The sequence below is a fragment of the Euprymna scolopes genome, chromosome 17 (assembly GCF_053919585.1).
Source record: "Euprymna scolopes isolate OS-2025 chromosome 17, ASM5391958v1, whole genome shotgun sequence".
Lineage (NCBI taxonomy): Eukaryota > Metazoa > Mollusca > Cephalopoda > Sepiida > Sepiolidae > Euprymna > Euprymna scolopes.
Window position 1 is genome coordinate 13,946,664 of NC_136498.1, and position 12,762 is coordinate 13,959,425.

Consider the following 12,762-nt stretch of genomic DNA (forward strand, 5'->3'; position numbering starts at 1 on the left):
CTCTAATCCCCATCTGGCATCAATTGTGATGGATGGCTCTCGTCTGAGTGAGGCCCCGTGTTTTGACAAGCTTCTGGGTTTGACCTTTACTCCTGATCTGAAATGGAACACATACATCAAGTCTGTTGCCAAGGTTGCTGGAAAGATGGTGGGATCCTTCTACCACTCCAGAAGATATCTCACTACTGATGCAATTCTCTATCTATATAAAAGCCAAGTATGTCCAAAGATGGAATACTGTTGCCATATCTGCGCAGGAGCTACTAAAAACAGCCTATCCTGCCTTGACAGAGTACAAAATAGACTTTGTGGCCTAGTGGGGGATGCCCTTTTCTCTACCCTGCAACCTCTCTCCCACAGAAGAGATGTTGCGAGCCTATCCTTGTTTTATCGTTATTTCCATGGCAGGTGCTCGTCTGAACTCCAATCTCTGGTCCCCTCTCGCCAATCTTTCACGAAAAACACCCGTCTTGCTGAATCCACTGTGAAAAATTTCCCCCACTCTATATCTGTGCCTAAATCAAAACGCGGATTCCATGAACAAAGCTTCTTTCTTAGAACTGCACGCCTGTGGAACTCTGTTCCATCTGCCTGCTTCCCACCGGACTACAACTTGGATGTCTTCAAGTCCAACGTTAACAAATTCGTAATGAACCGCCCCCTTAAGTAAACACTTCATCAAATCTCCACACTAACATAAGGTACTTGCAATAACCCTTATCCCTGAGTGGCTTCCGGGCCTTGATAAGTGGTGATCACTGTGTAAAAAAAAACAAAAAAAACTTATCTTTGACTAGTTTTTGATCTTGAAGTAGTATTTTTTTTAGTTCTTTACATCAAATATATATATATATGCCTTGTTTGGGGTGAAAAAGAGTAAAAACCAAAAACATTGTTAATAACTTTTATTTTCTCTTTTTCATTACAGTTCAACAAACTCATCTAAACGTTTACTGATCTTTTGAAAATACGATTCAAAATTCGATTTCGTATTTCTTCAGAAAAACAACTCGATTATTCTGAATCTCTTCACCATCTATGTCATGAAAACCCTTCAGAATCACCTCTAAAAAGAGAACACCCCAGTCGACAGCTGACTTCTTGGATCTGACTTCTTTCACCTTGAACCCCACCCCACCGCTGTATGCACCCATCATGGAGGAAAAACTTTCAAGTTGCAGAATCATTTGAGGAGTGCCAAGGGCAAAAATTAAATCAAGTCCTACAATGAATTCAAGGTCAAGCATCTACTTTAAAGAGGAGGATGAGTGTCCAGAAAAGATCTACAGGGACATTGTGCACGCCCGGCCGGCTTATGGCACCATTGTCCGAAATCAAAGTCGGCATGATGGAGTGTATCCTTCAACATCCAACGAGGCTTATCAGCGAGATGATACATCGGAGGAGTGTAGTATTAGTGGAGGAAGTTATCTCACGGTTGTTGCAGGTAAGAAATTATGGATTAAATATACTTGCAGCACTCCAAATTTTATTTTTATTATGTTTTTTGGGGGGCATTTTTTACAATAGTCAACAAAACAACAAAACAAAAAAAGGGTGACAATACAAATATGCAACTAATGAATGTTACCAAAGGCAAATTAAGTTACTCTTCTACCTATCTGGATTAGATTTTTATGCTTCAACTTATTTTAAAGCGTTTATTTACTTTGAAAAAAAGTTGTTGAGTAAGAACAAAAAAATGGTGGTCTCCTTACAGCCCTGTCAATCCCTAGTAATCGCTGAAAAATCGAAAATTAAACTAAATATTGGTAGAATATTACATTTTTGCATTATCGGTGACATTTATTTGATGTGTTTCTACCAGTATTTTGTTAATTTTTGATTTTTAAGCGATCATCGTATTCGACATTGCTCTAGTGAGACTGCCATTTTTTTTTCATTCTAACTAAACAGACATCACACTACTATTGTTTTTAAGTAAAAACACACTAAAATAAGTTAAGACACAAAACTATTCAGATAGTTAGAAGAGTAACTTATCTTGCTAGTGGTTACATTTATTTGTTGTGTATTTTTTTTTTCTTCACCCCTTTTTTGTTTTTGGCTATTCTGGAAAATGGCCTTTTTTACTATCTATCTTTCTTTCTTTCTTTCACGTATTCAAACAGTCCTAGTATTATGTACCAGTCTTGTTGTTGTTGTTGTTGTTCTTCTTCTTCTTCTTCTTCTTCTTCTTCATTCAGCCATGCATATATAAATTACGAGATTTCCTCAGAGTTAAAAGTTGTCATAGGATAAAAATATTTGACCAAATTAACTTTGAAAATGAATATTCAATATTTTATTTTATTTTTTAATTATTATTATATTTTTGTGCTTCTGCAGTATAATGGAATTTCGAACAAATGCATTTCGGATAAAACACTCACATACTTATATGTCATGTCAAAATTAGCATAAACTCAAAAAATTATGAAAATTGAAAAAAAAAATAGAATTTATCAAAGTAATGAGTTTTATTGTATGTTTTGATAAGGAAGAGTTGTGCAACCAATTCTATATAACAAACTGACTTATCTCCCTGGCTTTCCTTAAAATCCGCCATTGAAAAAATAGAAAATGTTAAACCGCTACTATCTATGATTTTTTTCTGGAAAATAGATCTAGCACATCTTCTACTGGATAATTTTTCATAAATTTTGGAACTCATACTAATTTCGACATGATATGTAAGTATGTAATAGTATTTTTACCTGCAATGCATTTGTTCAAAATGCCATTCTGTTGCAGAACCATCTTTGTTTTCTGTTTTTGTTTTTTTTTGTTTATTGGCGATCATGTACAAAAAAGGGACATGAATAAAAAAAAAAAAAAAAATTGGCAACAATTAACTGTTACCAGTAATTAAAAAGTGATTAGTAAGTGAAATCAACCGGATACAAGAGGAGAGCCTAGAAATTGTAAGGTCAAACAGGTGCATTTGGATTTTATTCAAGCACTAGTGGATGAAAATCCTAGGATCACATTAAATGTGATCTTTGAAAGGATTGAAGCCCAGTTTGGGTTCAAATTGTCCAAATCTACAGCAGCAAAGCATGTAAATGTGATTACTTATACGCTTAAAGCTGTAAGATTTTTGCCCGAGAGTGCAAATTCAATTGAGAATAAAAATAAACATAGTTTGTTTTGTTCAAAATTATTGAATTGCCAATCAACTGGAAACCCCATTTTATTTATGGATGAAACGAACTTCAATGTTCAGATTTCCAGGAGAGATGAACGTTCTCTAAAGTGCAGGCGATGTAACGTAGTTTCAACCGGTACTCAGAATACCAATATTCACGTTATTGGATGTATTGGTCCCCATGGCCTCGTGTACCATGAAATTCAAATTTTAGTGACGTCATATAGTCGTTAAAATTTCTTCTCTTAAACAGCACCAGCCCTCCCCCTCCTTTTTGAATTTCCAACGTCTTTTTTCCGTTTCTCTGAAATAGAACTGCGTCACACTGTGCACGTGAAACATTTTCAAATATTTTGTATTGGTATTTTTTGTTTCTTAATCTCATTCATCCAGAGGAAGTCTCGAAATAAAGACGAAACGTTGATGAACACATAATACGGTTTGTTTCTTTTTATTTTCTCTATTTTGTCGGAATACTATTTCCATCATTTTCATCATATATATATACATATATATATATATATATATATATATATATATATATATATATATATATATGAATGAGAGAAAGAGAGAAGATAAGAGTAGACAATGCATTGTGGATGCATTATTGGCAGCTCCCGTTACTCTCACTTATTTATTTATCCCTCAGTCCTCACTTTTTTAATGAATGATTTTTCTGACAAAGGGAGAAGAAAAAGCTGTATTCTATGTTGGCAGTATTTTGTGTGAACTGTCGCCAGAGATGTCGGAAATTTTCTGTTTCTATGTGTATCCTTGTGGTCATGTCACTAGTAAGAGTGCTGGAGGTAAATGTTTTATCTGGGCTGACATTATCTGCCTGATAGTGAGTGACCCGAACCTTGGATTTACGACTAAGGTGCAAAGTACTGGGGCTGCTGTATTGACATTTGATGAATGGATTCTGGACCATGCAGTAGCTTCTGGTGGGGCTTCTCGATGCCATATTAATGGGTAATTGTTACGGCTTTAACTTATCATGTGCTACAAAAAAAAATACATTTCTTCGTTTTTTCTTCTCTCTTACTTTCCCTCTTTGCCCTGCACTAAGCAAGTTTGTTGACATATTCCACAAATCCCAAAATTCCATCATGAAAAGTTTCCAGAAAAAATACACAATTAAACCCAGATCTCCAACTTCTAACAAAGTCTCCTTCTCCAACATCAGGGGTCTACGTTCTAACCTTTCAGAGGTTGAAACCCAATTACAGGAGACTAAACCAGAAATATTATTCCTAAGCGAAACTGGCATTGAACCGATTATTTCCCTAGATTAGTTCGTAATTAAAGCAGAGAGGGAGATGACCGATCACCTCAGTACAGGCCAATAAGTCTCCTGTGCGTCATGAGTAAGTTGCTAAATTAAATGTGTTAAATAGAGAAGTAATCAACCATCTAAGCAAAAATAACCTTCTTAGTGACATGGAATATGGTTTCCGTTCTGCTAGATCTACAGCAGATGTGCTTACAGTTATATCTCATAGGATTAGCGAATCACTTGACGGAGGCTTCCTTTCTGGAGCAATTGCTCTTGACATATCAAAGGCCTTTGGTAGGGTATGGCATAAAGGTTTACTTCATAAGATCTCCAGTTATGGTATAGCTGGAAATGTCTTTTCAATTATTAAATCGTTTCTCTCTGATAGGTTCGTAAGAATAGTGGTTGATGGGTGGAAATCAGGAGCTCACAGTATTAATGTTGGAGTCCCTCAGGGGTTCATCCTGGGCCTAACTCTCTTCCTGATCTACATTAATAATCTTCCAAATCACATCCTTACATCATTCGTAGACATTTATGCTGACGGCACTACAATATATAATAGAACATCAAAGATTCCCTCTTCTCTGAACATGTGGTACAATGGGGGAAAATGTGACTGCTTACTTTTAATGCATCTAAAACCAAGCTTCTGTCTTTACATCATCAACGCTCTGATCCCCATCTGGCATCAATTGAAATGAATGGCTCTTGTTTTGGGGAGGCTTCATATTTTGACAAGCTTCTGGGCTTAACTTTTACTCCTGATCTGAAATGGAACACAAACATCAAATCCGTTTCTAAGGTCACTGGAAAAATGGTGGGATCCTTCTATCGATCCAGTAGATATCTCACTGCTGATGCAATTCTCTACCTATATAAGAGCCAGGTACGTCCAAGGATGGAGTACTGTTGCTACATCTGAGCAGGAGCTGCTAGAAACACCTTATACTACCTTGATAGAATTCAAAATAGACTTCACAGCCTAGTAGGAGATGCCTTTTTCTCTTCCTTGCAACCGCTTTCTCACAGGAGATGTTGCAAGTCTGTCTATGCTTTATCGTTATTTTCATGGCGAGTACTCGTCTGAGCTGCAATCTATAGTCCCACCTCACCAAACATTCACAAGAACACACTCATCAAGCTGAAAACACTATCAATAATTTCCCATACTCTTTATCTGTGTCTAAGCCTAAACATAGATTCCATGAACAAAGTTTCTTTCTTAGAACTGCACGCCTATGGAACTGTCTTCCGTTTGCCTGCTTTCCAGCTGACTACAATATGGTTGTCTTCAAGTCCAATGTAAACAAGTTCTTGATGAGCTGGTCTACTTAACAAATTTACCAAATTTCCATTACTAACGATTACTATATTGTCCAATTAACTACTGTACACTCTTTAACACTTAAACGCATCTGTTTGGCTTGTCGGGTACCGGAATCGGTGAGAGAAAGGAAGTAAAAGACTTTGGCTTGTAGATGGATTATTTTTATATGTAGCATTAAGTATGATACTATTGGTGTCATACTTAATGCATGCAATGAGGTGCATATTGTGGTGAGAGGGGTTGTTTGACTGGACGGCATGGGGTGAAAGAGTGCAGAGAAATGCAAAACCTTAGTTAGGAAAATAGGACCAAACGCCGATATGTCATTATGAGCTTGTTAAAGGCAAAGCAGATATTATATTGTCTCAAAAAGGGAGACAGATTTGGAAGTATCTACGATATGTCAAAAGAGATGGTCGTATTAGAAGTGACATGAGATAATAAAAGACCACACACACAGTGCTGGGCAAAGACAAACCCCTGGGGACTGCCAATAGATATCAGTGTGAGCGACCACACCTCTCCCAGGAAAAGGAGAGAAAGATATTGAGTGGACAAGCCAAAGGGTAAGCTCTGAGAGAAAGAAAGAAAGAAAGGGTGTTTGTATGTGTGAAAAAAAAGAGTTGTTATTAGCACTTACGTCATTAGTGAAAAGGATTTCCATCACTTTCTTTTCGAAATTAGTAATTACATGTCCCTTATAAATATTATCCAACTTTAGAATACTTAAGTGAACTGAATATTCAGAAGTAATCATCTATGTTGTCCGAAGTATCCAAATAATATGAAAGTAAATAGCATTATAACCTTTTCTCTCTTGAATGCTGAGTTATCTCATTTTATCCCACACTCACCCTAATGGTCATCATGATATACGTTGGGGCGTTTTATGCACTCTTATACCCAGAACAGGTCTATCCGGTCACTACAAGAAACTATTTCACTACTGATTTCAATTGAACCAGAGAGGTAATAACTTTGCCAACAACATAGCAATTCAAGGTGAATTTGGGCATGTGCTGGGCCACTGTATCCTCTTCTGTGTACATTTCTACCACTCTTTGCCAACATGGCAATTGAAGCTAGTTTTGTAACATAGTGCACGTGAGTGTGTGGAGAAAATATCAGCAGCAGCAAAGGATGGCTGGCTTGCGAATATTTTAGAAGCAGCAGCAATAGCCTAAAACATCGCATATGTAAATTAGGAAATGTGCAAGAGAAGGAAAAGGAAAAAAAGGAGAAAAATGTGCACCACATGGAAGAGGAAGCAAAGTGCACGTCGAAGAAAATGGACGTGTAAAATCCAGGATGAGAATCGGACGGCTGTGGTCAACATGTGGTTGGAAGAAAGAGAAACGCATGTCAGGTTTGATGGAAGAGACATTTTAAGTGGTGTCGAGACGAGAGAGTAAGGTTAATAAATGGTTGTGTTAAAAAAAAATGCTGGAATTTTTTTTTTCTATTTAATCATTTGTTTGTTAGTAATTGCAACGCTACAGTTTTCGTTTTTTTTTTTTGTAAAATTAATTGAATTGAATTGAATATCCGGCATTCAAAGAAAAAACTGCAACCGTACTCATCGGATGCATTTGAGCAGAACACATCTTCCGTAATAAATTGGGAAGTGCTGGATCATCTGACTACAATTTACTCTAAATAAGATCATCATATATATATATAATAAAAACGTCACAGTTTTTCCCATCTGGACCAAAATACCATAGGTTTACTATAACAGCTGCCACATACATATTTCTTATTACAATTATTCTTATGTCTAGCCTATTAGCCATTATCTTATGTAACTTCATAAAGACTTTTCTGACACATCCAGGTGTTCAAATAAAATCCTACATTCCATCCGAGGAGCTACACTAGCACTATCACATTAACCTACAGAGGAAGTAGTTCTGATTTTTCCCTCTATTGCTGAAGTCCTCCGACCGATCTCCATAAATACCACAGAGATTTATACACATGGTATGGATATTGTGGTTACACGCTTCATAACTGATTCATAAACTAATAGCACAAACGTTAAATTCCCGTCCATCAAGTTGAAAAATAATAAATTTTCCTGCTAATCTCATTGCCTTAGATCATACCGATCTCTTATTCCAGATTACAATTCTATAAACTTAAATGAATGCGCAAGCCCTTATCCAACATGGTGGCTACTGATACAGGGAGCCAGCGTTTTACATTAAAAAAAAGTGATTACTGAGCAGCATGGAGGTATTTACTTCTCTCTCTCCCTCTTTCTCTCTCTCTCTCTCTCTCTCTCTCTCTAAATGTGTTTAGAGGGAGAGAGGGAGTGAGCGACAGAGATAGACAGAGACAGAATCAGAGACAGAGCCAGAGTGAGAGTTATATCTTTTGTTTACATTTGAACACTGTACCGAAACGAGAGAAAGAGAGACAGAGAGGGACAGTGAGAGGGAAAGAGACAGACAGACAGACAAAAAGACAGATAGACCGACAGAAGCAGAAAGAGGGAGAGAGAGAGAGAAAGTCATCGTAAAGGTAGAGAGAGAGAGAGAGAGAGAGAGAGAGAGAGAGAGAGAGAGAGAGAGAGATTGAATCATTGTTACAGATTGACCTCATTTCATTACTGCGTCCCATTATTAGATTTAAATAGAAAACAAACCTGGTGTTATTTCGATGCCATCATCATGGAGCAATGGATATCGAGGTTGCGTCATAACCTATAAGTTTAACGTTCACACCCATGTAACGGATTGTTTTTTTTTTTAAGTTTTAACATTTAAACATGGTTATACCTTGCGATAAATACGTATAACATTTCATGTTTTTTTCTCCATTTTTCTCAGTTATTTTTATTATTGAATTCAAACAGTTTTATTGATTTTTTTCCCTTTTTATATTTGTTTTTTTTAGTATCGAAATGAAACGATAAACCTTCATTTGCTTTTGTGATGTTTTCTTTTATTTGTTTTTTGGATTTATTTTTATTTTTCATTTTTTTTTTTTTGTTTGTTTGTTTTTACAGTGATAGGTCAAATAATTGAAACCAAGTATTGCAGTAATTAATTTAAAAAATAATAATTGATAACTACACGAATAAATACAGACAATTACTACACGAAAGAAGTTTCGTGTCGTTTCATTTCCTTAGGATAGGATTCCATGTTTTCATTCTTATATAAATTTCTGCTTCTTAATAAAACTTTGAGACAAACTATTTTTTAGTCGCGGAAGCTGGTAAGTAACCAGTCAACATTACCACAGCTTCAATGGCTAAATGGATGTTTTTTGCTTTTTTTTACACCTCCCTCCACCCGGGCTGCCTACTGCGCCTATTTTTTTTTCTTTTGCCCCTCACTGCTATTTTTTAATTATTGTTTTTACGGCTGGGGGTTGCTCATTACCCTTACTATACTATTCCAAAAGCTGTTTGTAACACAAGGAGGTTGGGATACAGCAACAACATCAACAACAACCATACTTAAATTTTTTTTTCGAGGGGGTAGGGGCACGCTGGTTAAGGGGTACTGCTAGTATATAATAAAGTAATCATGTTTTTACCCCACGTCTATAGTTCCAAATCTCTTACATTCACCACAGACAGTCATTCCCTCCACTGTGTTTCGCAAAACTACAAATTTTTAACATAGAAAACCTGCCCAAACACGTATCATATGAAAATAAATCCAGGGCTTAAAGGATTAAGATTATCTAATGGAGGATTAACTCAACGAAATTATAAATTTTCTAAGCTCATAACTTCAAAATGTAATATCTATTTTTTCACTATTTTTTTTTTAATTACTGAATCACCGGTTATCAAGGCCAAAAGCCACTGAAGGCTAAGAATTAAGGAGACTGAAATGATTATCAGTCGAAAGATTACGAACGCTTTGGGAGTACTAATTAATATTATTAACTGATTATTACCTATGGGCGTTATTTGATAACAACTTGTTGATATTGAAATGGAGAACCTTTCATAGAAATAACGATATATATATATATATATATATACTTGTTTATTGTTATATAAACATGGTCACATGTAGCAGCAGGATGTGACCATGTTTATATAACAATAAACAAGTATTATCAGCTCTTTTTATTGAGCACTATCTAACAACCTCGTTGAATTCATTAGTCCATTACTTTTGAATAAAAAAAACCCGAGTATATATATATATATATATATATATATATATATATATATATATATATATATATATATATATATAGAGAGAGAGAGAGAGAGAGAGAGAGAGAGAGAGAGAGAGATTAGTAATGTCTCTTCTATAAGAAAAGGGTGTAGGAGTTTCTGAGTGTTTAAATGGACTAGATAGTGTAATAAATGTGCATATATTAGCGTGCCTTCTTTGCCAGGCTCAAAGACTCACTTCCCTAAAACACAGAGAGATAGACTAACAACGTCTCTGCTGTGAGAAAGGGGCTGTAAGAGAGAGTAAATGTCACTCTCTCATCAGATTTCGAGATCGATTTTATATTCTGGGCATTTTGGCGATGTGATCCACTTGTATTTATTGAAGTTTTCATGTGTGTCTGATTATTATGAACACATCCTGGAATGAGTATCCCAACTAGTATTTATATAATGTTAGGTATGTTTATGTTTATTATAATAAAGTTGTATTCCTGTTTGTTTGTTTGTTTGTTTGTTCACAATTTGATTAATATGTACAGAAAGTATGCTGCTTCACAAATTTATTTTCATACTGAAAACGGACTTTTATACACTTACATTCCAGCATGATTTCTGTATATACTTTCTATTCAAAGGAATCTACATTAAAGAAATCATCTCATTTACATATTACACCAAAGAAAATCTATTTCAAGAATTATTAATGATTGTTAGTTATAGAAATGCTTTAGTAGTTATTTAAAGTTGATTTATTTATTTTATTTTGAATTTAATTTATTTTTAATTTAATTTATATTTAAATATTACTTTCCAACATCAGTTGCGTTTAAAACCGGAAGTAAGCTTTATTTATTTAAGCTATGAGAGTTATTTCCTCTTTAAACTATGATAGTTATTTTCCCCGATTGATTTTCGTAGATGAAGATGGATGTGTTTTATACTTCCATAAATTCAACACATGGTTCACTATCAGGAGAATTGTAACAAGTTAGGATATTCTGTGTATCTTAAATAGTACGTGACTAAACCCTCCACTCGGCAATATGTTTCGACCCGGCAGCACCAAGTATATACAGCCAGTTTACATATATATATATATATATATATATATATATATATATATATATATATATATATATATATATATATATATATATATATATATATATACGAGGGTCGTTCCAAAAGTAAAACCTTCTATTTTTTTTTTTTACTCAAAAAGTTGAAAAGCTACGAAGATGAGAGTGGTACCATTAAAACGAGCATGCTCCAGAATTTATTTTTCTACATACTCATCACCATTCTCAATGCATTTTTGCCAGGAATTCAATGACACATCTCTGCTTCTGATGCACGTTCATGACAGAGGTTGATTTCTTAGAATTTTATACCGTCAATATCTGCAACAGAGAGATGAAACTTTCAGGTTATGAATGCATGAATTCAGTCATCATAATAATACAATTTGCAATCCACTCTGATCCATTTCGGGGGAATAAAAATAAGGAATCACTTTTGGAACGCCCCTCGTGTGCCTTATTTTTATTCCACCGAAATGGATCAGAGTGAATTGCAAATTGTATTATTATGATGACTGAATATATATATATATACAAAATTTCAAAGTGTTGACCATCTTACTGTTTATTCCTTTAAGTAAGTTGACATGCACACCTCTTGACAGCACCTGAAAAGATGGCATAATAAAATGGAAAAAGGTAATTTCAACTTCTCTCCCAATATCAGATTTTATAATCATGCCCATATGCCTTCATTTTCTTTTAAAATTGATAAGTGTTTTTTCTTCTGATGAGTTAAGAGTAAAATAAATACAATAATTGACATAATAATTACATGAATGATATTGAAACAGGTTCTGTCAAGAATTGTGTCTGCCAACTTACTTAGAGGAATAAATGGGAAGATAGTCAACATCTTTGAATTTGGAATATAGACTTTGTCATTTATTTGTTATATGCTCTGTAGTTACATTGAGCTTCAAAAATGAAAGGATTAGTATAAATAAAAGGTGAAATATAATTGAATAAACATATTTCCATAAATATATATATATATATATACATATATATATATATATATATATATATATATATATATATATATATATATATATATATATACTAGCTGTACCCTGCCACGCATTGCAGTGGCTCAGTTTGGTGTAATGGAAAAATCTAATAAAAAGAGAAAATGCATGTTTCTTATATTCTTAGTACAGCAATCCACTCCAAAGTGAAAAAAAAAGGCGAAAATGAAAAAAAATGGTACTCTTGCAGAATTGGATCCTGATCCTCGGGATTACCGTCAATCATGGCTTGGGCTCGACCAACAATCAGTGGATGAAGCCGAACATAGCAAAAATGTTGAAACGCTAAATGTTTTGTTTTTTTCTTTTCTGTATACAAAAATGTGAGTTAGTAATTAATATTTGGGTGATGGGGGGGTTACTATACACAGATTCGAAAAAGTTGTCCAAAAACAAATAAATGAAAGCAAGTTACGTTTCTACCTAACTGGATAATTGTTTAGTGTTTTTTTGTAATGTAAAATGTTTAATCGGCTCGAAAAACAGAAATGGTCGCGGATTCTGTTGAATACGTTAAGTTTGGGAAAGTAAGTTGAAAACTAAAAACTATACAAAACAATGTCAGAAACCTACCGAATATATGTTACCATGACATAGACTGGCATAATCGGTGAGTTTCAGACAGTATTTTGTATAATTTTTTAGTTTTAACTCACTTTCTCTAACTTAATGTAATCAACAGTGTCCGCCACCATTTGTAGCTTTCAAACACACTGATAAACACTGTTTTTCAGGCCGACTAAACGTTACA

General features: G+C 34.6%; 1 protein-coding gene across 2 annotated transcripts in view; it reads left to right on the forward strand.

Moving 5' to 3' along the window:
- The first annotated feature begins 1,092 nt into the window (after positions 1–1,092).
- LOC145296669 (solute carrier family 4 member 11-like) overlaps positions 1,093–12,762 on the forward strand; it is an 88,814-nt gene continuing 77,144 nt past the window's right edge. For both annotated transcript variants that reach the window (XM_080142613.1, XM_080142614.1), the window contains exon 1: positions 1,093–1,447. In XM_080142613.1, coding sequence (XP_079998739.1) covers positions 1,228–1,447 — 220 coding nt within the window. In that variant the 5' untranslated portion in view covers positions 1,093–1,227. The remainder of the gene's footprint in view (positions 1,448–12,762) is intronic.